We start from the raw sequence: 24994 nt of genomic DNA on the forward strand, positions 1-24994 counted from the left end.
AAATAAATAAAAATAATCCCATGATATAATATTGAGCAAAACAAAGTCTTTATAGCTCATATTTAAAACAGGCACGGAAAAAGATATTGAGGTTAACATTAGGTTTCCTAAGTATGAACGGTGGTTGCTGCATTTCAAGGTTTCTTTATAATGTGCAGCTTTTAAGCCTCAACACTAAAGGCTTCTTTGTGTCTTAGAGTGCAAAGCTGCCATCTTCTGTATCTGTGGTGAAAGTGCAATGAAACTAGCAGGTAACTATGTTTGAGTTCATGCAAAACCTTCCCAATCATCAGGTTTTGAAAGATTATTGTGGAACTTTAACCACACAGCAAATTCAATAATCCTATTTCCATAGCTTAAAACTTTGCAGGAATTCACTTTGTTGCATGTTTTGATAGTAGTATGGTCAAAATTGGACAAAAACAGTAGAAGCATATGATGTCACGGTGTGTGGCCTGATTTTTACTTAAATTCAAGTATCCTGGAAAGAGACTGAAAACCCTACTGTACAGTCCTGGATTCGAGAAATGTCATTGTGTGTTACATTGGAACTAACTAAAGCTAACTTTTGCAGAATTTGAAGAAGTGTGGACACCCTTAATAGAATTCCTTAAACAATAAGTGTGTTGCTGTTTGAGAGTGTGACTTTGTTTTTGTTTATTTTTTTTGTTTATTTATTTATTTTTTGTTTGTTTCTTGTTGTTGTGTTGTGTGTTTGCTTTTGCAATATTTTCTGTATGTTTTTGTATACTTAAAATGATAAAAAAAAAATATTGTTTAAAAAAATCTTAAAAATTCAAGTATCAAAACGTGCTGCTTATTTTTATTTTTTTCTTGCTATGTTGATCTGTCCACTATTCAGGGGACGGTCATCATGAAAGGGAAAAGGGGACACAAAAACGTTTGGATGGACAATGACAAAGAAAACGAAAGAAATTGACATAGTGCGTCTAAGTATCAGTCCAGCAGTGCCACTGCCAATTATACCACCCTGGATACTGCCAAGTGCCACAGTCGACCTGACACTATTAGCAAAGAAGAGTAAGGAGAAAGAATGTGTTTATAATTCTGAGACAGTACAATAACACATCGATGGATACGACAGTTACATGGAGATAGATAGCTTTTATTGTTCCGGAATTTCAGGTCACAGTAGGGAAAAGGATCAGTGGGGAAGTGTCGGTGTATACTGGGGAAATGGTGGCAGTTTTAGTGGCAGCACAGTGGGCGGAAGAGACAAGCCCATTAAGAGCAGTGACTTGTTCTGATTCAAGTGCATCTCTAAAACGTCTAGACTACAGTCACTCAAACAGCAGGCCAGACATTTTGATAGAGGTGCAACAAACATTATACAGAAATCAAATGATGGGGGTCACAGTGGTGTGTTTATGGGTACCGGCACACATTGGGGTGAAAGGGAATGAGGCAGCAGATAAGGCAGCGAAGGAGGCAGCAGACAACAGGGCAATTGATATGGCAGTCAACATTAGTAAATCAGAAATCAAGAGCATAATCAAACAAAGACTGAGGAGCAAATGGCAAAAGCAATAGGAGGAAGGGAAGTCGGGATGGGGGTACCACACACTACAGAGGAAAGTAAGGGAAATGGACGGAACAGAAGAAAAGAAACAATAACATCTAGACTCAGGTTTGGACACACTGCACTGAACTATACACTAGCCAGAATAGGGAAACATAATACAAGGGGAATGTGGGACGTGTGAGCAACCGGAAACAGTGGAACATGTCAGGGATACGAAACAGCAAGACACAGGTGGATTAGGAAGTTGGGAATCAATAAGGAACCTTTCAATATCACAGGCATACTACAGTAGTACACAAGGAGTAAGGGATAGCAGTTTATTTTTGATTTCTTCGAGAGAAGTTAATGGGGAGGATAATTTTTTTTTTCTTTTTTTGAGAGGGAGGGATAAGTCATTTTGGTCCACACTCCATACCAGTGGGTGGCTGTAATGCACCAATTCGTTGTTTACCAACCGCCATAAAAAAAGAAGAAGAAGAAGAAGAAGAAGAAGAAGAAGAAGAAGAAGAAGAAGAAGAAGAAGAAGAAGAAGAAGAAGAAGAAGAAGAAGAAGAAGAAGAAGAAGAAGAAGAAGAAGAAGAAGAAGAAGAAGAAGAAGAAGAAGAAGAAGATGGTCGGCATGGCGACTGTTGCCATGACATCCATAGACTCTGCATACGCTTCAGAGTGAAGCATTGTGGGAAACCAGCACACACCATCGAAGATATCTTGAGAAGAAAAGGACGACAGAAACTTTCAAAGAGTACATGTGGTCAAGATGAAGGTTCGTAACAGCTAAAGAAGCGTAAATATCCGCGTTACATGAAGCATTACGTCATTGGTTGTATTACACGGGGAGTCTGAAGCTAACTGGCTAGTTAGGCTAACTGAGCTATCACGTTAGCTCACGTTTTACAAATCTCGTATTTCGTTAAATCTTCCTTTTAGGACAGTTAATGAAGTGCTCTTACACGAACACCCTTCTGACAATGACACGCAAACCTTTGCATTACAGTGTTATACTGGACAACGTTGACGACCGCTGGAATCTCGGCTGTTTCAATCGGTCTACTTTCTCATCCAATAACGTTGCTTGACGTTAGATTGTACATTTTCTTCCCATTCCCCTTTAAACCTGCACCAAAATAGTTGAACAATAGTAGATATTGTGTCCGGGATTAACAACAGAAATTGTTAAACTTGATGTGCCCAAGAGATTGTTCCTATAAAACCTTTGTGATTAAGTTATGTCATGGTTAATAGCTGCATTCCATCCCAGCTATTTGTTCGTGAAGAGTCTCAGTTTTTCCAGATTGTGGTATTCTAGTTGTACTGATGACACGACAACTGCTTTTAGATCACAGGTTAAGAAAGTAAATAAAAACATCTACTGACACATTGTTTGTTATGCAAACTTTCTGTCTCATGTTTCCAAGACCAACACAAATAATTTGCCATTTGTTTTAATTCTTTAATGGGGAAAGGTACCCATGAAGGTTTAATAACTCGAAACACCCAGTGTGGGAATTACCCATAAGAACATTTCCATTTATGTCCACAGAGTGTTTTCATTCTGGCTGAAAAAGCCTGGGCTGGTTCGAACCTGTTGTATAGATGGCAAAAGGCTCTTGGTAACTATATCGCTGTTGCTGGGTGAGTACATCTTTGTGGCCTCAAGAACATTTTTAGATAATCAATTTTCTTCATTTCAAGTTTAACATCAGTAGCAGCCTTTAGACAGCAAAGTCGCTGTGTTTTTATCTCTGATTCTCTTCACACAGACAGGACAACTCTGTCAAAATATTTGACCGACATGGCCACAAGTGGACTGAACTCAGTCTCCCTGGGTAAGTTTGAGAACATTATTACTGCTCAGATTTCTTTCATAAGGAAGGTTTCTGTGATCGCGTCTCCCTTTTGTATTTTCATTTCTCCCTCTCTCCATAGGCGCTGCGTGGGAATGGACTGGGATAAGGATGGAGATATTCTGGCAGTGATAGCCGCAAAATCAAGCTCCATTTTTCTATGGGATGCCAGCGTTAATAAAACAACTCAGATAGACAGCGGCATGAAGTATGATTCATTTTTTTTAAAGTAAAATTCTATCAGGGATTGTAAAACTAAAAAAGATTCTCTTCTACTCATTCAATAAATAAATGATCTGTTTATACTTCCCTGATTTTGTTCATACCTTTCATAGATTCACACATTGTTTATACTTTAAAAATCTGTGTTTGTTTTTCTTTGTTTCTGTCTCTGTGTTTTGAACAGAGATCAGATGTCCTTCATCTTGTGGTCAAAGTCTGGTCCGCTTTTGGCTGTCGGTACAGTCAAAGGAAACCTGTTGATCTACAATCAGCAGACTTCACGCAAAGTCGTCGTGCGGGGTAATCCACACACTACACAACTTAATTTCTACATCATTGTGTTAAAATACTTTATATAATTAATCATTTGTGTTTTCCCCCACATTTGCAAGGTAAACACACCAAGAAGATCACTTGTGGGTGCTGGAGTTCTCAGAATTTACTGGCTCTGGGAAGTGATGACAACACATTGAGCATCAGCAATCATGAGGGAGACACTATCAGACAGGTAGTCACTCCATCATCGGCATCAGCATGAATGTTTCTGTTTTTTTGTTTGTTTTTTTTACGGTTTTATCCATTATAGCCAGCTTATACCATCCAGATGCACTTAAACATGTTTAGCACTTACGTATATTTTCTTCATCACCCGAAATGTAAGCAACAAGAAGTAAATACACAAATTTAGGCCATTTACAGGTACAAATATACAAATATAAATATAAAGGTGAAAAGTTGCTCAAATATATTGTTTTCTCTTTTTGCCAGACGACCCTCCGTGGTGAGATCGGTGACATTTACTTTTCAGTCATGAAGACGGATGAAAGATCTGCTCAAGGGGAGAGCACCGTAAGTTTGTTTTCACCTGATTTCAATGAGTATTTCTTTAAGTAAAATATTTTTTTACTGCTGAATTGATGAGGTTTGTCTTTTTTCTTTTAATATGTAAAAGCAAAACGTTGAATTGAAATGTTGATGCATATTCAAATAGCATTCCGTTTCAGAGCACAGCTTTGGTTTTATGTGTTTTCTTGTGTCATGTGTTGACTTTATAATAATTATTGGTTTTTCAGGTAAGTGTTTCTGTTGAAAAGAAGATATTGATGCTTTTCAATGTGAACGACCCTGAAAATCGGATAGAGTTGGCCTTCCAGAGCCTCTATGGAAGCATCGTGTCCTACCGCTGGTACTACACCTGCATACACGCCACACTCTGACACTGAACCACATCAAGGTGTTTGCACTAAACATTGTCTTCACTTTCTTTCTGACTGTCAAGGTATGGTGATGGATATATACTCATTGGCTTCTCCCATGGATACTTTGTGGTTATTTCCACTCATATCAGGGAGATTGGAAATGAGCTCTATCAGGCTCACAACCATAAAGATTGTCTTAACAGTGTGGCCATCTCATCAGCCCTAAACAAGGCTGCTTCCTGTGGAGACAACACGTAAGCAGAGCACCACTTTCCACAAAATTATGATATTATGATATTTTTCATTCTGAATATTAACCCCCCCCCCCTTTTTATTTTTGGACAGTATCAAAATCCACGAACTGTCTGATCTCAAAGATATCAGCAACATTGTTCAATTAGATGATGAGACCAAAGGTATGTCTCTTTTCTTTACACCATATTATCTTGACATGCCACCACGAATGAATTCCACAATAAAGCTCTTATCTGTCATCCTGCAGGTCTGGATCAGTTGAACTGGACAGATGACGGCCAGTTGTTGGCCGTTTCCACACAGAATGGGACTCTTCATGTCTTTCTTACCAGGCTGCCCATCCTCGGTGACAGCTTTGGAACCCGGCTGGCTTACCTCACCTCGCTATTGGAGGTTACTGTGTCCAACCAGGTGGAGGGGGTGAGGCAACACAGTATATACAAAAACTAAAACGGAAACATTAAAAGAAAATCCCAAAAAAAAAAATATTTCTGTTGCATGAGGCAAAAGAATGATGTGTGTAGCTGCACAACAAGGAACAATGTGCAAAACTGCTATTTTCTTTTTTTTTTTAGAAATAGTATCACTGCTTTAAATAGTCACTAACTTCCAGTTCCATTGTCAGAGAGGAAGGCAGAGACTGACTCTATACAAAAATGAGCAGTGCTTGTTTTGCAGTCGGGGAAATACTGATCACTGCATTCAGTATTGAGACCTTCTCAGTCTGAGACTCTTAGTATTTTCTTTTCAGGAGAGTACAGTGGCCATACAAGTGGAAGTGGAGCCCTCAGTCATCGCAGTGGGACCGTATCATGTGGCTGTAGGGATGAACAACAGAGCCTGGTTTTATGCCCTAACAGATGAAAAACCAGGTAAGTGTGCTGAGACCAGGTTACGTGTGAATCCTTTATTTATCCAGAGAAGTCTGTGCCATGATGTCAATGACGTGTTTTATGTCACTCAGGTTATCGTAAGTTGAAGGACATTGAGTATTTGGGGACAATAGTCAGCATGTGCTTTAACGCTGACTATGCAGCAGCGCTGTTTGAGGGAAAAGTGCAGCTGCACATGGTGAGTCGTTCAGTTTGCTTTTTTTGTTTCCGATTTGTGGATAAACAGCCGTCAGTCACTTGATTTATTCAACATATTTATTGTTTTACCACAATCCAACTTTGCTCGTGTGTCTATGTTGCTTTTCAGATTGAAGGAAAAGACCATGACGAGAAAAAGCAGATGAAGCTTTTTCCAGATGACGAGAGGAAAGGTCGGATCCTCTGCCACGCCCTCACCCCGGACTTCCTCTACTACGGTACCGATGTAAGCTTCAGCCCTCCGCCATCCCAGCCAGCCACACAGCTGCACTGTGCTGTACTGTTTTGTTTTGTTTAAAATAAAAATCTGTTTTCCCTCCTATTAGTTGTTGAAAACCGAAACTTGCTGCTTTTGAAATTTTAGGTTTTTTTTTTGCCACCGACTCTTCCTGTCCCTTCATTTTACTTTGAAAACAATCACACGGTTCTAGCTGTCTGCTAATAAAGATATAATTTATCTTTCCCAGTCAGGAAACGTGGTGTGTGTGATGGTGGAGGACTGGGAGACCGTGAGCAGCTACAGTCACTCAGTCGGTGTGAGGAAAGTCTTCCCCGATGTGAATGGCGCACACGTTGTCTTCATCGACAACAAGAACAGCGGCTTCCTGTTTTCTCCTGCAACTGTCAGTCCAGTCACTTCACACATTGATACACAAAGACAGCCCAGCATCCATTGTTCTTGACAATATTATAAAACAAGATGTATGCATTCTTGATCATGTATAATACTAAGTAGCAAAATAACATGCCAGAAATAAAGTTTCTCAAAACTGCGTGACTTAAGTGCTGAAACAGAATGAAGCAACAAATCTGAAAACTCATTTAAGTGAAGGAGGGTTTTAAATTGTCCGTGTGGGTCCGATCTGTTTGTGTCTGATTCAGGCGACCGCATCCTGCTTTGAGCTCCCCAACTTCTCTCCCACCATCACAGGAGTGCTGTGGGACAACTGGCATGCGGACAGAGGAGTGTTTGTAGCTTATGACGATGACAAGGTCTACACCTACGCCTTACATAAAACCACAATATATGGTAAGGCGCCGTCATCATCACACACCCCAGTGACACTAAATGTTGTTAAGTAGCCATGTTAACGTTCACACGTACCAAGCTCTCTCTTTTATACTGCTCTAACTCTCCATCACTGTGCCCAGGTCCACAGGTGGTCCTGGTGGGAAGCACTCTACTCCTCTTTTCCCAGAAGCCTTTGCTGTTGTACAATGGCGAGCTGACATGTCAGACCGCCAGCGGTAAGACCAGCGAAGTCGCTTTGAGCACTCACTTGTTCCTAAAGCACTCAGCTGACACGTCGACGAGTTCGCCGCAGGAGCTCAGCAAGCAGATCGCCCAGGCTGTCCAGCTCAAAAGGTGCTCGCCTTTCAAATATTGTGTGATTCGTGTTTGTGGTGGAAAAGTCAGCAGAGAGGAACATCTCTGTTAGGAATATTTGCCAGTTTGGGAGTAGAAATGAGGACTGCAGACTAAGCTTGTCTGCTTCATCCGTGGTTGGTTTTTTTTGGTTTCTGCTGGAAATACTGGACTTTCTGAATGACTTTGTGTCCAAGTCGTTGTTCTGAATTAAACATTTTGAAATGTTACATATCAAAAAGATTCGGTCGTCACAAGGGGAGATATGTATGGAAATGGTTAAGATTTTTTTTCATACATATTGTATGTCAAAAAGTTTAGTTTGTTTTGTTTTTTCATCCGCGACTTCAACCTTAAACTTGTATTCGCACTATACAGTTGTGATGTGAGATATCAAAAGTCAACGTTCAAGGAAGATAGGGGATGAGTGTCAATTTCAAACGAAATCTTTTAAATCTTTTTGTTCAGGTTTCAAGAGGCGTGGGATCTGTGTAAATCTGCAGGCACTAACGATGACTGGGCCGAATTAGGAAAAGCCTGTTTGATCCACATGGACGTTGATTTGGCCATCCAGGTGTATCGTATGAGTGGCAACTTGGCCATGGTACTGTCACTGCAGGGCATCCAGGTACATGCAACTTGAACTTTGTTTATCATGGCCTCCTCGTATGCAGGCAATGCTCCTGGCTGTTTTACAAACCTAATATAACCCTGCTCTTGCTCTCCCTCCTTCTTTTCCTTGGCAGGGTATAGAGGACAAGAATTTACTTGCAGGACATTTAGCCATGTTTCTGTTTGACTACAACCTGGCTCAGGACCTTTATCTGTCCTCAAGCTGCCCAATTGCTGCACTCGAGGTCTGTTTGTGTTGAGTTTTGAAAGAACAAAGTTAACTGCTTGTCTTTGTAACTTTCCAGATGTTAACATAACTGATAACTGTATTGAAGTTGTTGTTGATGTTGTGTTGTCCATGTGGTTAGATGAGAAGAGACCTGTTGCACTGGGACAGCGCCCTCATGCTGGCCAAGAGGTTAGCTGACGACCAGATTCCCTTTATATCAAAGGAATATGCTGGACATCTGGAGTTTACGTAAGTGTGCACACACACACACACACACACACACACACACACACACACACACACACACACACACACACACACACACACACACACACACACACACACACAGTGGCACGTTCAATGAATTTGATGTGACCGCACCTTCGCTCCACCCCTCTCTCTTTACAGCGGGGACTATTTGAATGCATTGGCACACTATGAGAAAGGCATGACTCACAATAATAAAGTAAGTACTCTCACATCTATCAGCTGTTTAACGTGATGTCATTTCCTTTTGGTGAAATAGGCTCATTTCAAAGTCGTATCTTTTGCCTGTAGTTTATCTCAGGCACTTTATATTTTCAAAGATCGTTGCTGTATCTTACGGTGAGATTGTTTCAAATGATGTTTTTTTTTTGTGTGCTATGCAGTTTCAGGATCATGACGAGGCATGTCTGGCCGGTGTCGCCAGAATGTCCATCAGGATGGGTGACATCCGGAAAGGAGCTGCTCAGGCCATTCAACACCCAAGCAGAGTCCTCAAGAAGGAATGTGGAGCCATCCTGGAGAGCATGAAGGTAGAGAGTCAGTCAACATCCGTGCAGGTTGAACTACCGGTATATTGTCGTGTTTTCCACATATGAAAGCATCAAGAGTCAGTTGATGAATGAAGTTGAAAAACCTCATGGAAAAAACTTTTTTTTTTTTTAGAAAAAGTGTTTGGGTACTCCATTAGGGATCAGCCATTTGAAAGGGTCATCGGGATTTTTCGGGGTGTATTAGTGTGATGGTGACAGATTCTTTTTAAACCCTCGGTGCCTCTCGTTCAAATCCTATATTGAGCATGGAATTGCATCTTTTGATGTTTTTCTCTGATGTATATGATATATAATCCCTTCCAGAGGAAATGATGAAAAGTGATCATCCGAACACAGAGTCACCATCAACTTGGGTTCCAAATTAGGCGTTTTGCTAATTTTATTTTTTCACCATCATCTAATGAGCGTTTGTGTGTTTTAAATGCTGTTTGCACTTTTGCCACCGCTACAGTGTCACTTTATGTGGTCATATCTGCAATCTGGTTTTTCATTCTCACAGCAATACTCTGAAGCAGCTCAGCTCTATGAAAAAGGACAATATTATGACAAGGCTGCTTCTGTCTTTATCCGCTGCAAGAACTGGTGAGACTTTAATCAATGCACACCAAATGACCACACCTGAATTCTCTCTCCCTTTTAACGTTTTTTGTCTCTTCATTCAGGGCGAAGGTGGGCGAGTTGCTCCCAAATGTCTCCTCTCCCAAGATTCACCTGCAGTATGCAAAGGCGAAGGAGGCGGACGGCAAGTAGGTCCAGCCTTTCTGGATGTTGCTCCCCTGCAGAGGGAATCCAATGTAACTTGTACTGTTTGCATCAGGTATAAGGACGCAGCACAAGCCTATGAGAGTGCAAAAGATTGGGACAACGTCATCCGTGTGTTGCTCGACCACCTCAACAATCCTGAGGACGCCGTTCGCATCGTCAGAGAAACGCAGAGCATTGATGGAGCAAAGATGGTTGCCAGGTGGGATGATTCTGCTGAAATCAAGCCAACAAACCTCACCTTTATTTACTTCATACTGATTCATATTCTTATTAATCTCGTGCACCAGTATTTGCCTGCTTGGCCGTTAAAGATAAGGAAGATCTTTTACAAGATGGAAGCATTGGGATTACAACATAATACCACCTTTTTCTTTTGCTTTCTGCTGCTGATATAATGTTGAGTCTTTCTTAACAAATTCTATCCAAGGCTGCAGTTGGTGAACATGATCACATTTAACTGACCACCAAACACAATATTTTAGGTAATAACGTTTCAAATAATCTTGGAGCTGCTGCTGACCATGTGACCTAATTGCAGCCATTTAAAAACATTAATTCTACGCTGATAAAAATATGAAAGTGTCTTGTTTTAGAAGTTGGACATATTTCATTCCAAATGATAAATGAATCACCATCACTATTTATTTTATTTCATTTTTTCAAATATTCTTCTGTTGAATTTTTGTTTGTTTCACTTTGGTTGGTTTTCCTGTCTTTATAAATTCCCTTGTGTGTGGGCAACAGGTTCTTTCTGCGTCTGAACGACTACGGGTCGGCGATCCACTTCCTGGTTCTCTCTCAATGTAACGACGAAGCCTTCCAGCTGGCTCAGCAGCACGGACAGATGGAGGTTTATGCTGACATCATCGGTCAGTCTGTGTGCAAAAATAGTTTTACAACATGAATATCCCCGTACATATTCTTTTCTTTTTCCTTTCTGCACCGTTTTCCAGTGGTGTGAATTTATCAGTAGTCTGAGTTTTCAGTCAATGTAATTTCAGTATTGATGGATCAACTTTCAGTGCTTGTGGGATTTGTTTCTATCAGGCTCTGAAGCCACACAAGAGGACTACCAGAGCATCGCTCTCTACTTTGAGGGAGAGAAGAAACACCTACAGGCTGGCAAGTTCTTCCAGAAGTGTGGACAGTACAGCCGAGTAGGAGCCGTTTATTCATCCATTTACACGTCATTCCTTTTTTTATCGACTCGTGATTCACACAGCTTGTTTCTCTCTGTTCACGCCGCTCAGGCCCTGAAGCATTTCCTGAAATGTCCCAGCACAGAGGACAACCTGGCCATTGAAATGGCCATTGAGACGGTGAGAGCTGAGCTTATTCAAACAGATGTTTGTAAAAACAACACAAGCTCAACTTTTAAACGGCGTATGTGTGCGTGGACATGTCTTGTGGTGCAGGTGGGGCAAGCCAAGGAAAGCTCTCTGACCGATCAGCTGATAGATTACCTGATGGGAGAAAGCGACGGCATGCCAAAGGTGACGCTGGAGCTGAGTTTTCTCGGTCGGACTGAACTCTTATTTTGGCGGTCTTAGAGGTTCATTTCAATTAGGAAACAAAAAAGATCTCAAATGACCCTGAGAAATAATTATTGGTCTTTTATGTGACCAGCTTCAGGTCTCACTCACTACAACAAGCATCACTTTGGTGGGAATGTGTCTGCAAATAAAACACACAGGATTTGTGGAATGTTGTTAATTGGAAGACAGTTTATTTGAAACAACGCTGCGTGATATGTTCTTTTAGTTCGCTGAATTCAGACATTAACATCCAGTTTTGCTTTCTCTACTGTCATTATTTAATACAGTAGGTCAGATACATTTCATACTGTGAGCTGGAACTCCACATTGCTACCAGTTTATTCTAGTGTGTAGTTAAATGAACAATGATGATTTAACTGCTGTTGTTTTATTGTCACTTCACATTCCTCTTCAGGATGCAAAGTATCTTTTCCGCCTGTACATGGCCTTGCAGCAGTACAGGGAGGCTGCTCGCACCGCCATCATCATCGCCAGAGAAGAGCAGTGTGCAGGTACAAGAAGAAAACGGTCCACGAACCGTCACACGTCTTTCAACCGTTACTCAAGGTCATGTTCAACCTCTGCATATCATCATTGTAGGAAACTACCGCAACGCTCATGACGTGCTGTTCAGCATGTACACGGAGCTGCAGGCCCAGAAGATTAAAATCCCTGCCGAGATGGCCACCAACCTGATGATTCTCCACTCCTACCTGCTGGTCAAGGTCACGACTGTAATCTGTGATACCGCTGTTTACTGCTTGGGTGTTGTGTCGTCTTGGTTTAGTTTATGGAGGCAGATGGCTGATTCGCCCCATAATGGACTGGTGACAATTTGTATGTGATACTTACCCATGTATATGTAATCTAAAAGTTAGAGCACTTTGATAATGCTATATAGTAAGTTATATTTCAACGTTCGCATGAGTGAAAACAGAAACTATATCAGAGTAATGTTGGAAACATCTTATCAAATTCTTCTTATTTGTTAGTATAAACATGGAAGTTGCCAGAAAGCTTCAATAAAGTGCTTTTTAAAAAATGTACACATACTGGACCTCATGTTGAAGCATCGTTCTTTATTCAGTTCCCACTGTTGGTACAACAACATGGAACTAATTCAGCAACATAATGTCAGAGGGGATGTTGTAAGCTTTTGCATATTAATCATGTTTATGTTGGCACTTTATATGAATGTTAAATATATATGGTGTTTTTCTGTAGATCCATGTAAAGAGAGGAGACCACCTAAAAGGAGCACGCATGCTCATTCGTGTCAGCAACAACATCAGCAAGTTTCCTGCACGTGAGTCAGACTGGAGAATTTCTATTCACCCAAATCTAACCAACAACCAAATACACTGCAAACTAATCTAAACCGTGTGTGTGTGTGTGTGTGTGTGTGTGTGTGTGTGTGTGTTTGTATAGATGTTGTTCCTATTCTGACGTCGGCAGTGATTGAATGTCATCGTGCTGGACTGAAGAACTCTGCTTTCAGCTTCGCTGCCATGTTGATGAGGCCGGAGTACCGAAATGATATTGATGCAAAGTACCGGAAGAAGATCGAGGCCATGGTTAGGTGAGTGATTTGTTTCATGTCTGTGGGATTCTGCCCTCCTCCTCTTCCCTCTCGTCTGTCTCGTCTACTTACTGCGTTCATGTCTGCGCCACAGACGTCCAGATACGTCCGAGCTGGAGGAGGAAACCACTCCCTGTCCTTACTGCGGCTTCCAGCTGCCACAGAATGAACTGCTGTGCATCTCCTGCAAGAACAACCTGCCCTACTGCATTGCCACGGTACAAAACACTGGATTTCTTTTCTCTCAGTAACTGAATTCTACTCTCAAACGGAACCAGTTTCAATTCTTGTTTCCATCATTACTTTTCTTTCAGGGCCGTCACATGCTGAAAGAAGACTGGTGCATCTGCCCTCACTGTGAATTCCCTGCTCTCTACTCCCAGTTCATCATGTGGGTGACAGATGTGCTTGTAAACATCAACTGTATAGCTGTACCCATTAGTCATTAGACACTATCTGACTCTGAAAGAATAGTTTTTTTTCCTAAAATAGCTTCTCGTCCTGCCAAACTCAGTTTTCACACTGACATTTGTTCCAGGTTGCTGGGGACTGAGACGGCATGTCCCATGTGCTCCGAGTCTCTGAGTGTCCAACAGCTGAAGAAGATCTCTGATTGTTCCGCGTATCTGAAGCCCGATGAGGCCGATCCTTGAAGAGAACACATCACAGTAGGCGTGAATCCACCAAAACACCCTCCATCCATCCCGCCGATCCTGTTCAGAGTCGCGGGGTGCTGGAGCCGACCTGTGGGAGGAAAACGGCGTACCCAGAGGAAAGCCGCGACGAACATGCAAACTGCTCACCCCCAAAACCCCACGATATGTAAATATTTAGAATCAGTTGTATATTACATAAACATTTATGACATTTTATACAACCCCCCCTCCTTAATTATGAGATTGTTGGTTTTTTTTGCACTACCATTGTGTTCTGATTTGTTACCATTGTGGAAACAGTATTATCAATGTATTCTATAGCCAGCACACAGACTAGTCGTCATAACAGGAATTTTAACAGATTTAAGGCGTCACAACACTAATGAATATTATCTACATACACACACAATCAGCTGCTGTATGTGGTTAAACTCACAGCTGCTATGAAGAAACACAAAGCACCATTACATTTCTTCTAATCTCCCTCTGGTCAGCCAGCAACATTTCACTGGATCGTAACACGGCTCCGCTTCCAGTGAGAGGAAAGGAAGATTGTTTTTTTTTTTTTGCTTGAGAACAAAAAAGTAGTGCAAATTCACATTTTCCACAGTGGAAATGATCAGCATCACATTATTCTGCACTTATATAATAATGTGAAGTCTGAATAACGTTATTTTAGAATATGACGGACTGCATCGAGATGCTTATGTAGCTGTGCAGCGATGTAGTGGGGTGCAGCACATTTTCTGCATCTAAAAAGCTCCGAAGGTGACGACCGAACAAGTCCAGTTTCTCTGTCAAAAGGCTGCGGTGCACCCGACGTTTCACTGGTAGGTCGTGTCCACGGATCAGTTTTAACATCCTCGTGCTTGTTAAGGAAAACTCTCAGCCAAATATTACCCCTCCAAAACAAGACGACCTGGATTTTCCCATAGATTATAATAAATAATGTGGACGACTAAGAGTGAAATTGAAATTCAGGAAAACAAACAGACTTTCAGGTGAAAAAAAAAAAAAAAAAGGAAAACACAACCCAACACTCATGAGCAATCTTTTAAATCTCTTTTAACCAACAGGACGTTTTGTTTTTACAAAATTGCAATTTACAGACAAATGATCAAGAATCCTACTTGCAGAACAAAGAGACATTGTGGTAGCAAAACGTCTTCTACATCAGAGTCACATTATTTACATGTTCAGGTCCTGAAGCAAACTGCAGAGCAGAGAAAGGCTCTCCTGATGTCACTGGTCACTATACAAGTCTACAGGCATGATGAAACACACGTTGACACGCGTCGTTTGTTGGTCGAGATGAAGGACAGACGATTGACCTGCTGAGTTTCACTACGTTCATCTGGCCGCCGTCAGCACACAAAGAAACGTCAGTCTGTGGCGGCAGGAGGAGGAGGAAGAAAAGACGTCCTCTTCACTCCGTCACTCATTTCTTGGCCTTGCCTTTTCCTTTGCCTTTGCCCTTTCCAGAATCTGCTTTCTTCTCCTTCTTGGACTCCTTGGTGACTTTAGCCTTCTTCTGCTGCAGAGGAACAAGACAAATAAAACACTTAACTCGTAGGCAGAAGCTAAAGTGAGGCTAAACATTTTTTTATTAAAGCTTTCAAAGTGAATCGATATCAATAATCATGATTAATTCACGTCAAATCCTCTGTTCAGTGGAAGTCACATGTTCCCTCCTCAGATTAAAAACTTTGGAACTGGACGAATTCATTGTAGCTTTAAACTTCATTAAACACGACCCATCAACCACAACTGTTGCTATTTACTCTTGTTTTTATAAATATATCCTGAAGTCACAGAATGAGAATAGGTATTTAATCATTTCACTGTTGCCATTTTTTATTTTATTTGTTCAATGTTACATTTGCCATTTCAATCAAACTTTAAGTTAAATTACTGGCAGCAGAATTAGAAAAAAAGGGCGACAGAAAAACAAAGTTTTTAAACAAAGATATTAACCCGAGTCACTGCAGGTCAGATTAAAAAATGTAATTCATTCTTCTTCCATCAATCATTAATATTTTAACTAATAATATATATGCTTCCACTTAACTTAGTTGATGGTCTGAGGCCTGAATACGTTGCTAACCTCCAGGGTTTAAATCCGACCTGGTTGTGTTTAAGCCTTTTTGTCCTTACTTTGATCATTGCGTCGACTTTGAGGGCGTCCCCCTCGTCTTCCGACTCTGGACCGTCTTGTCCGGCGTCCTCTTCCAGCTCTCCTCCTCCTCCACCGCCGCGACGGCCTTTCTTCACAGCTTGCAGGGAGTACGGTGTGAGGTGAACCTCTTTATTGTACGCTCGGGTGAAAGCCGCCTTCACCTGAAGGAGGATGAGAAATGTGTCGGGTGTTCGGGTTAAGAAGACGCACCGTCAAATAAAACGTGGACATCTGGCGACTCCTTGAACGCTCTTTCAATCAATTATCTTTGCATTTTAACTGGATATTTCACGTCTACATTTTTAATTTGGGTCATTTCATCTTTACTTTAACAGGAAGTTCACGTGAACATTTAGTAAAGTGCCCAAATGCAACATTATGAGATGATTTCTGTGAGAACGCGAACGCAGGTCACTCCAGTGAATGAGTGAACAAACACAATGAGAAGAAAAGAGGATGTATTCATGCATGGAGAATCGAGCTCAGTCAGGTCTTATGAAGACAATGAAGACAAATCCTTCTCTGGTACGAGACCTGTTCTGCAGGATTACAGCGAATCCTCACCGTCTCTTTGGTCATGAGGGATTGTTGAGTCATTTTCCTCTAAACTGAATTTTAACGTTAAATCAAGTGAGCTTAACTGAGTAGCCGTAAATAAAACTGATTTGAAGAAGCGATGCGAACGCAGTGAGAGCTGACAGAAACCTTGGAGTCCAGTTGGGAGTAGGGGTCCGGTTGACCGCCCCAGACGCTGATCTCCATGATGCTGTCCACGTCCTCCCTGATGAGCTGGTAGTCGTCCAGCAGCTGCACCGCCTGAGCGGCGCCCTCCGCCCCGTGTTTCTGCAGCGGACTGAGCAGCGCCTGTCGCAGGTAGTACAGGTAGTCCAGGTTCACCGCCTGTCTGCTGCTCTGTGTCCTGCCGGCACCCAAAGCACATCAAACCATCAGCTTAGCGAAAACGGGTTAAAGTCATGTTGGAGGGACGAACTCACTTCAGACTCATGTGCGAGGACAGCTCCTGAACGATACGGGAGTGTTTGCTGGTGGACGAGTTCTTGCCGAGCCAGCTGGGGAAGACCGGAAACTGAGCCATGTAGCCCCTCATGAGCTCGCCTGGTAATACACTCGCATAGATGGCCTGCAGAGGCACACAGGGTTTGTCAAAACTGCTGCCGCTTCCACGAAAAGTGAATATTACAAAATCTTTCAATCAAAAATAAAAAGAAAGCAACAGCAATTTTTCATGGAAAATAATGTAAAGATAGACAACAAGAATGAAAATGCCAATAAACATAAGCAGCTATTGGACAGTAACTCCACTGAAAATTCAAAGCAACTTCATGATGATTTAGCGGGTGAGTCAAACGAAATCCTCGCCAAGGCACGAGGTGCTGAGTGCTAAATGTAAACAACCTCTGATGGAGGTTATGCAGGCAGACATTAATGTGTGAGAGACCTGCGTGGGCAGCAGTGACCAGTTCTGCCCCGATCGGATCCGTCTGTCCACCAGATCGCCATCGCTGATGGAGTCCGCAGTCTTACTGAGCAGCACCAGATGTGACTTCATGTCACCCCTGTGATCGGCAACGGAGTTTTTTTTTTTTTTTTTAAAAAAGCACGACAATACAGAAAAGTTACAACAATTTAATATTTAAAAAAAAAAAAAGGCTTAAAAGAGCGATGAACCCTGCGCCTACCTGGCCGCGGCGGGGCGAACGTGCAGGTAGTTCTCCTGGACAAAAAGCGGCGCCAGCGAATAATCGTGGAAAAACAGGTCGGACTTGTCGATGAGGCTCATGTGCGCCGTCTCCTCTCCGGCAGCAAACACCTTCCTAGACCTCAAACGGCCCCAGCTTCATGTCCTTGCGGGCGCTTGCGGCGTCCGACTTGCACTGATCGTACGTCATCACCTTGTCTTTGACCGACCACATGCTCAGGTTGTGGATCACCTGGAGAGGAAAACGGAGCGGGGTGAGGCGAGGAACGCGGCGGAACAACGGTTTCCTGTCAAACAACCTTTTCCCCTCCTCACCTGGCGGACGTCCTGGTTGGAGGCTAAAATGATTTCGTTGAGAGCTGGAGGCGGGATCTTGATCCCCTCTTTGAAGGTGAGGGACATCATTGCTCCCTGAAGAAAAGATTTTTTACATTTTAAGCAAAACTTCCAAATACACATTTACTGGTGTGTGTGTATGTGTGTGTGTGTGTGTGTGTGTGTGTGTGTGTGTGTGTGTGTGTGTGTGTGTGTGTGTGTGTGTGTGTGTGTGCGTGTGTGTGCACCTTGATCTGTTCCACTCGCGGCCTCTGGAAGCGCAGGTCGAAGCAATAGTTGGCCAGTGATCTGATCTTCTGGTGGTTTCGGTCGTTGCACATGCAGATGATGGGAATCTTTGAATTTCTAATCAGGCCAATCATCTCCTGTGAGGGTCAAACGATCAAAGGTCAGTTATCAAACCGAGACTCACGTCGTCAGGTGGAGCTACTGTTTGGTGCCATTTGCATTCCTTCCATCATTCGGACTTTGACCAGCCCTGTTCAGCTGTAAAAGGTAAGAAAATCTGACGAGACAGGCCAATAGCATCTTCAAATTAACAGTTTAATGTCGGTTTGACAACCTGAGTGTGAGGATTTACCTGAATTCCTCCACGGTCCTCGTTGCCGGCCATGCCATCGACCTCGTCCATGATCAGGACGTGTTTGCTGCTCACCGTCTGAGACTTGCCTGAAAATTATTAGAGGAGTTTGAGTATGTGGGTGAATTGTGAAGAACATTTCTTTAGATAATTACGCACAATGATTCCGGTAATTGTGGAACATAGATCAGTTCTTCACGTAGTGCTCACACTGTGATTTGGTTTGATGATCTAAGCTAAAAGTTTTGCTGGTTGAGATTACGTTTCAAAAGGTCAGGTAATCCTGCTTGCACGTCCAATCTCTCATATTGTCCTTGTCCTCTCTCCCATCATCTTTTTAGTAAAGCAGAAGCAGTCACTGCTGCCACACAAGGCCGAGAGCCACTAACTAAAGGAGAGCTCACCTTTGTAGAAGGTCTCAATACTCGTGTTGTTGAGTGACTCCGCTACAACTTCCTTCAGGTTTTTTTTGCTGCGAGTGCAGCTGGCGTTCATCTCCACGTAGCTGAAGCCCAGCTCCTGCAGACCAGCGGAGGCAGGACATGGACATTTCAACAACAGGATCACGACGGAAAAACAGGAAAGACTAAAGAGTAACTATGATTTTTACAGTAATAATCAAATCTGTTCCCACATCATCTGGATTTCACATCCGAAGTCCTGATAAAAAAAAAACTATTCGAATTTTAAGATGGACCGGTTTTAATCTCAGACTATAGTTAAAGGTTAAGAGTTAACTTCAGAGTGAGTCTGCAGGAAATGATATATTTCAATGTGAAGATCGGCAAGCTGACCTCGCAGACCAGAACAGCGGTCGTGGTCTTCCCCACTCCCGGTGGTCCAGACAGCAGAGCAGCTTTGAATCCTGACCCGTCATCTCTGCCTCCTCCAAATTTACCAAACCGTGACGCTGCAGCAGAGAGCGGCACACAGTCGTCAGCTCTGGTGAATCTGGTTCTGACAAATCTCACCGAGACAAAACGTTTCCTACCTGCTGGCTTGCCGGCGGTGCCCGCTCCCTGGTTCTTCTTCCAGTTCTGCAGCCAGCGCAGCAGCTTGTTGGCGCAGCTCTGCTCCCCCTGCTGGCCGATCACGGTCTTCAGGGAGCGCGGCCGGTACTTGTCCACCCACAGCAGACCGGCTCCCTCGCCCGAAGCCTTCGGAGACGATGAAGAAGAGGACGAGGCAGAAAGGCCCAGCTCCCGCCGAACCGTTTGACCGGAGCCTCGTCCGGGTGGCGTGCGGCCGTCTGCTGCTCTGGAGCCGTGACCCTGAGCCAGGCCGGTCTTTGAAGGACTCGGAGTCTGAGGGGACCGGGAGTTTCCCTTGGAGGGGGAGATCTTCTGAGCTTTGGGAGTGATCTTTGAAGTCCGGCTGGGGGGAGTCCTGGTCTTTGACGCTTTATTCTGATAGAGGAAGAGAAAACATAAACACACACACATATATATATATATATATATATATATATATTTCTATATAAAGAATATGAAGTTGATTAACAAGAATGAGATTGATGTTTGAACGTTAATTTGGATCAGCTCCAGCGCCGATGACCCTGAACAAGATGATGGAGTGTTTTTACCAGAAATAAAACTAAATCAACACCACATACATTTAATTTAGTGGGCTGAGTCACCAATTCTTTGTCAGCCTATTTAGATAGAAGCTACATCATTTCAAACCCCAGACAATTCTACATTACACACACTTAGGATCAGACACAAAGTCAATTACAAGTTAAGTTTAAGGTCATATGTGGTCAGATTTTGACACCACAAGTTTCACGGACTCTGGATGCACTGTCCCATTCAAATAAATTAAGAACTAAAAATGAAATGTAAATAGTCTCATAAACAATGCTTCAACTGACCTCAGCTTCTGCAGCAATCTCATACTTTGATTTCTTTCCTGGTTTGGTTCGAATCAGCTCCAACAGACCATCTTCATCCAGGATTGTGGTGCCAAAACTCTCCGCCTGAAGCACCGAGAGCAATACGAGAATGAAAAACTAAAAAGAGCCAAACAGTCTGTTTGTCGGGCAGAAACCTAAATCTTCTATGTTGGAGGGATTTAAGCTGCTTGTGTTTACAAGAAGTCGGTCACCTTGTCGATCTTGGACACGCCGCTGTCTCTGCCCCGCACGACGTAGGACGTCTTCTTGCTGACGTTGCCGGTCACCTTCCCTCCGTAACGCTCGATGAGAGACTTGGTGTCGTCTCTCTCCATGGACTCCAGGACGCCGGTCAGCACGAACACGCAGCCCTCCAGACAGTTCTCTGCCCCCTGGAGAAACACACAGTCGCCCGTCAGACTGGCTGAAGGTCGGAGGGGTGGGGACAAGCTGTTTGTGTCACCATGGTAACGCCTCACTGCACGTTGCCCTTACCTTAGGGATTTCCTTGGAGCCCAGAGCTCGCGGTCCGTCTCTGTTGAGATAGCTCCGATAGGCCGAGGAGTTGATCTTCTTCTTCTCAGCGTCGTCGGGAGGCGTACCCGTGCTCTGGTGGAACCACACAGGAAAACAGCTTTTATTTAATGATTTCCCTTTGTCGTGCTGTCGCACCGTCACTGTTAATAAAGAGATTCAAACCCCAGCACGGCTCACCTCAGGTTTCTTAGGAGAAGTCCTCAGCGTCTTGGCCGTGGTCCCTGTTTTTGGCGTGAACTTCAATCCGGTGCTCGACGAAGCCACGGGCTCCTTCTTGGGGGAGATTTTCATTTTGGCGGGTGAAGGTTGGGTTTTGCTCGTTGACCCTTCCTCCTTTGCATCGTCCTTTTTCTTCATCATGGCCAGTTTGGAGCTGGCTTTGGCCGGGGCCACGCTCTTCTGGGGGGACGGACTAATGACGTCCTCCGACAGACTGCGGTCGGGTTTGGACGGGCTGCTGGAGCTGCCAGCATCTGTGCTGCTCTTTTTGGGAGTCGTGTTCCTGCTTTCGTCAGATGACTTGCGAGCCTTAATGAGGACACACAACGATACACAGGAGCCTCAAGCATCAATAGTGAAAATGTCTTGTTGTTGTCTTTGAGGCCACACTATTCACCTTCTTAGACTGAGGCTCATTGTCCAGCATGGCCAGCGTCCTGGCAAACTCCTCGTCCTCGTGAACCTGCTTCTCCAGCTGGGCGAAAAGCAAAAGGTGCGGTGAACACAAGCGGAGCTCAATTCTGCAAATACGCCTTTTTCAAAACTACAAACCGCGCGAGTACACTTTGATGATTTCTAATAAGTGTGAAGCTCATCTTGAACAACATGCAGAACCTTGGAATGACCACACTGCCTCATGATCTACACACAGATCATGAACCAATCTGGGGATTAGTTATTTAGTCGTCCCACGTTTTCTTCCGGAATAACAGATACACTGGGAAGCAGTCGTACCTCCATGTCCTCGTCCATCTGCAGATGTCGGGCGATTTCTGCATCACTCAGCTCATTCGTGTCTTGCGCTGGCTGAGGTGGAGATCAGTTTGAACAAGGTCAGTTTGTAGAGATTAGTACTGGGATTTAACATGTAACAGTTCGGTTGAACGCTTACAACTTATTTCTAGTACGGTAAGTTTTTTAAAGAAATCGTTATGCAAAAAGAATGACTTTAAAACCTGTCGTCATATTTTACTGAATATGACTGAATATATTGTAAACATAATGAAGATATTAATGGAGGGTTTGTACAGAATTCATTGTTTGGAAAGGGGTTAAAAAGAAATAAAAGACAGTTTATGAACTCGGCTGCACTCACTGCTTTGCGTTTGGTGCTGGCCACCAGCTTCTTGCCCGAACGCTGAATGCTGGCACTGCCGAAGTAGTCGATGACTGAGGTGGGGGTTTGTTTGGGCGGCGGACGGGGGGCTGACTTGGCAGGAGCAGGAGGAGACTTGGGCCCCAACTTCCCCCGAGTTGAAGAAGGTTTGACGGGAGACTTTCCCCCCTCTTTGCCCCCTGAATGAGCGCGCGAGGCACCCGGCCTCTGAGGAGTGCCGTTCTGTTTGGGTTTGACTTCTTTCTTCAAAGACTGAAAGTTGTCACTGTCCGAATCTGAAGGCCGAACAAAAGCATCGGATCAATGCCAACAGAACTTACGGAGCAATAAAGAAATGGGCCCGTTCACACGGAGGCGACGAGGGACGAGCACATATAAGATGTTTTCACCTGTTTCGGAGACGTACTGCACAGGATCTTTTTTAGCCTTCAGATCTGCTGCGCTGCTCTTCAGTTTCTCTTTGGAGGATTTTTTTGACTTGGTCACCGGCTCCTCGTCCTCAGAATCTGAATGAAAGAACACGACACACGAGATCCATCAACGTGTTCTGCTTTTATTAAACCTCCATAGACACGCTAGGATTACATTTTTGTTCGTGACAGTCGCTGAGCCATGTTTTTAATGGATTCTGAAAGGGTTCAACCAAACAAAACTCAGACTGAAGCACCAAAAATGACACGCGCTCACTCTTCACTACTGTTGATTTGTCATTCATCATTTACAAACAATGCAAAAAAGTGCATACTTGTAATATACCTATCCGGCCTTCAGTCATAAATACAACTGCAAGACAACACACCTCATTTCTACAACTTAACACACATGGCTGACGCTTGTTTTGATTGGCTGAGCTTTGTACACATTGAAATGTAAAAGGGGAAAATCTCTGAAATCATCTTCCCATCACAAATGCCCACGAAGTTACTGGTTTAGTCCTCCACACCCCTCATAAGCAGAATTAAAGATGCTTTATCAGCGGTGAGCGTACGACCCACTGAAACTGAAGATTTAGATTTCTGTTAAAGTGTGATCATTGCAAACGTTACCTCAAATTACAAGTGAAAGTAGGACAACTGTCCTTTCAACCTCATTGTATTAGTCTGTAAATCCATAATGAAGACTTTATCAGGACCACTAGTAACCCTGACAAGAAACACTTTGAGAGAAATCACATAATTATGCAGTAAACTCATGAAAGCATGTGAACCCTTCCCACCTGAGACAATGACCGCATGCTTCTTGCGCTTCTTCTCGCTCTCTTTTGGTTTCTGCTCAGCTCTGGAGCCTTTAACCTGCAGATCACCAACCAGAATGGAGTCAGATGTTGAAAGTGAAGGTGAGTTAAGAACATTACAAGACCGGGGGGAGGAGAAAACACGGTCTGCCTGCCTTGGTGGGCTCCTTCTTCTTCTGTTTCGCCTCCTCATCTGAGGAAAAGGGGTTTTTATTTTTCTTCTTTTTCTTCTTGTCTTCCTCTTGTGCGCTTCCCTCTGGTGGCGTTTTCTGGACTGAGGGTTTAACCGAGGTGGGAGCAAAAAACCGTCTGATGTCCTGTGAGAGAACACACACGCGCGCGCACACACACACACACACACACACACACACACACACACACACACACACACACACACACACACACACACACACACGGTATATAAAGTTGGTCTGTAGGCGGTTATGTTGCACAATCTGAATGCAAATCAATGCAGAGATCGGACTTTTGAAACACCATTTATAAAACGTTTCAATTATTGCGATTTTCTCATTTCAGCTGCCGACGATATAATGGCAACTGTCGCACAATCAGAGAATCGTTCTGATTGCAAACTGATGCTCGGTTCTATTAACTTTACAAAAAAAATAAAAAATAAATTGACAAGTTGATCCTGGTTAGCTGCAGCCTTAACTCCATCGTAGGATCGTCTTGTCCTGAACTAATCGCATTTATTCACATATTTAAACACGCAGTCCGCCGTCCAGTGGCGATGAACGTCTGAAATAAATAACCTACCATCGTGAAGCTGTTTCGTGCGGAGTTTGAGGCGGTTTGTCATCTAAAAAGTAAGAAAACCCTGCCAGTGCTTGGCGCGAACCAGGACTTTAGGGTCGCCTGGAAATGACGCAGCGGCGGTTGGTTGGTGTACGTGCGTCATGCGTCACTCCGCGCGCGGGTTCTTTCTTGAAATGTTTATAAACACATTTATCTTGAAATTTCTCCTTTAATTCAGTGGAACTACCAACGTTTCTCAGAACATCACCTTAGTGATTTATATATTGAAGTTCTTGCTCTTATTGCTTGAATTTGTCTTCTGCCCGAGTTCTTCTCTCCAAATGAAAATCAGTTTGTTCATAATTTTTTTTTTTTTTTCGTGTACCATCTCATATACGGCCAGATTGGGGTAGCTTATCAATAAAAAAAAAAACGTTTTGTGTTTTACTAACATCTCCTGAAAGTCTCCTAACACACTGAGGCCATGTGGAAGATTCAGAGATCACAAAACTGCACTTATGTGAGGTTTTATCTGTGATACATTATACTTTAGCTCATTTTGTTTTTACACATACAATGTTGACTTCCTAGAAGTTTTAGATAAAACTTATGTGCCTTTGCACCGTTGTGAATTCATGTAACATCCATGTCACAGCACTCCAGCCCAGAGGATAACCTTTAACACAGATCACCAAGTTATATCTTTAAGCATTT

At 43.2% G+C, this 24994-nt stretch overlaps 2 protein-coding genes across 2 annotated transcripts; one reads left to right on the plus strand and one right to left on the minus strand.

The window, feature by feature from the left end:
• The first annotated feature begins 2016 nt into the window (after positions 1-2016).
• On the plus strand, positions 2017-14718 carry wdr19 (WD repeat domain 19). Its single transcript, XM_080463304.1, has 36 exons — positions 2017-2306; positions 3084-3175; positions 3304-3369; positions 3470-3595; positions 3794-3909; positions 4002-4117; positions 4378-4458; positions 4683-4795; positions 4889-5062; positions 5154-5224; positions 5311-5483; positions 5815-5935; positions 6028-6134; positions 6264-6380; positions 6622-6777; positions 7037-7184; positions 7307-7520; positions 7989-8148; positions 8267-8377; positions 8501-8610; positions 8770-8827; positions 9012-9158; positions 9679-9761; positions 9842-9925; positions 9997-10143; positions 10689-10813; positions 10992-11101; positions 11195-11263; positions 11360-11437; positions 11895-11991; positions 12080-12204; positions 12704-12785; positions 12908-13058; positions 13153-13276; positions 13373-13449; positions 13597-14718. The coding sequence occupies exons 1-36, from the start codon at positions 2301-2303 to the stop codon at positions 13709-13711; spliced, it is 4050 nt and encodes a 1349-aa protein (XP_080319430.1). The 5' UTR covers positions 2017-2300; the 3' UTR covers positions 13712-14718.
• Positions 14719-14754: 36 nt separating this feature from the next.
• Positions 14755-24406, minus strand: rfc1 (replication factor C (activator 1) 1). Its single transcript, XM_080463305.1, is given in 24 exon segments — positions 14755-15248; positions 15869-16051; positions 16596-16809; positions 16886-17031; positions 17350-17467; positions 17591-17728; positions 17730-17842; positions 17926-18021; positions 18174-18311; positions 18527-18615; positions 18931-19045; positions 19321-19436; positions 19518-19932; positions 20397-20501; positions 20630-20809; positions 20913-21026; positions 21132-21482; positions 21571-21648; positions 21909-21980; positions 22270-22565; positions 22680-22796; positions 23507-23582; positions 23680-23841; positions 24302-24406. Coding segments are annotated over 24 exon segments (3531 nt in total). The 5' UTR covers positions 24305-24406; the 3' UTR covers positions 14755-15152.
• Positions 24407-24994: the final 588 nt, after the last annotated feature.

Source organism: Lipophrys pholis, assembly GCF_963383615.2.
Source record: "Lipophrys pholis genome assembly, chromosome: 5".
Classification (NCBI taxonomy): domain Eukaryota; kingdom Metazoa; phylum Chordata; class Actinopteri; order Blenniiformes; family Blenniidae; genus Lipophrys; species Lipophrys pholis.

What these genes read in the sequence shown, in the direction of transcription:
- wdr19 (XM_080463304.1), top strand. An exon ending in AGCATCGTGTCCTACCGCTG is followed by an intron (nt 4,796 to 4,888) that starts GTACTACACCTG and finishes CTGACTGTCAAG; the next exon opens with GTATGGTGATGGATATATAC. An exon ending in GGTTTATGCTGACATCATCG is followed by an intron (nt 10,814 to 10,991) that starts GTCAGTCTGTGT and finishes TGTTTCTATCAG; the next exon opens with GCTCTGAAGCCACACAAGAG.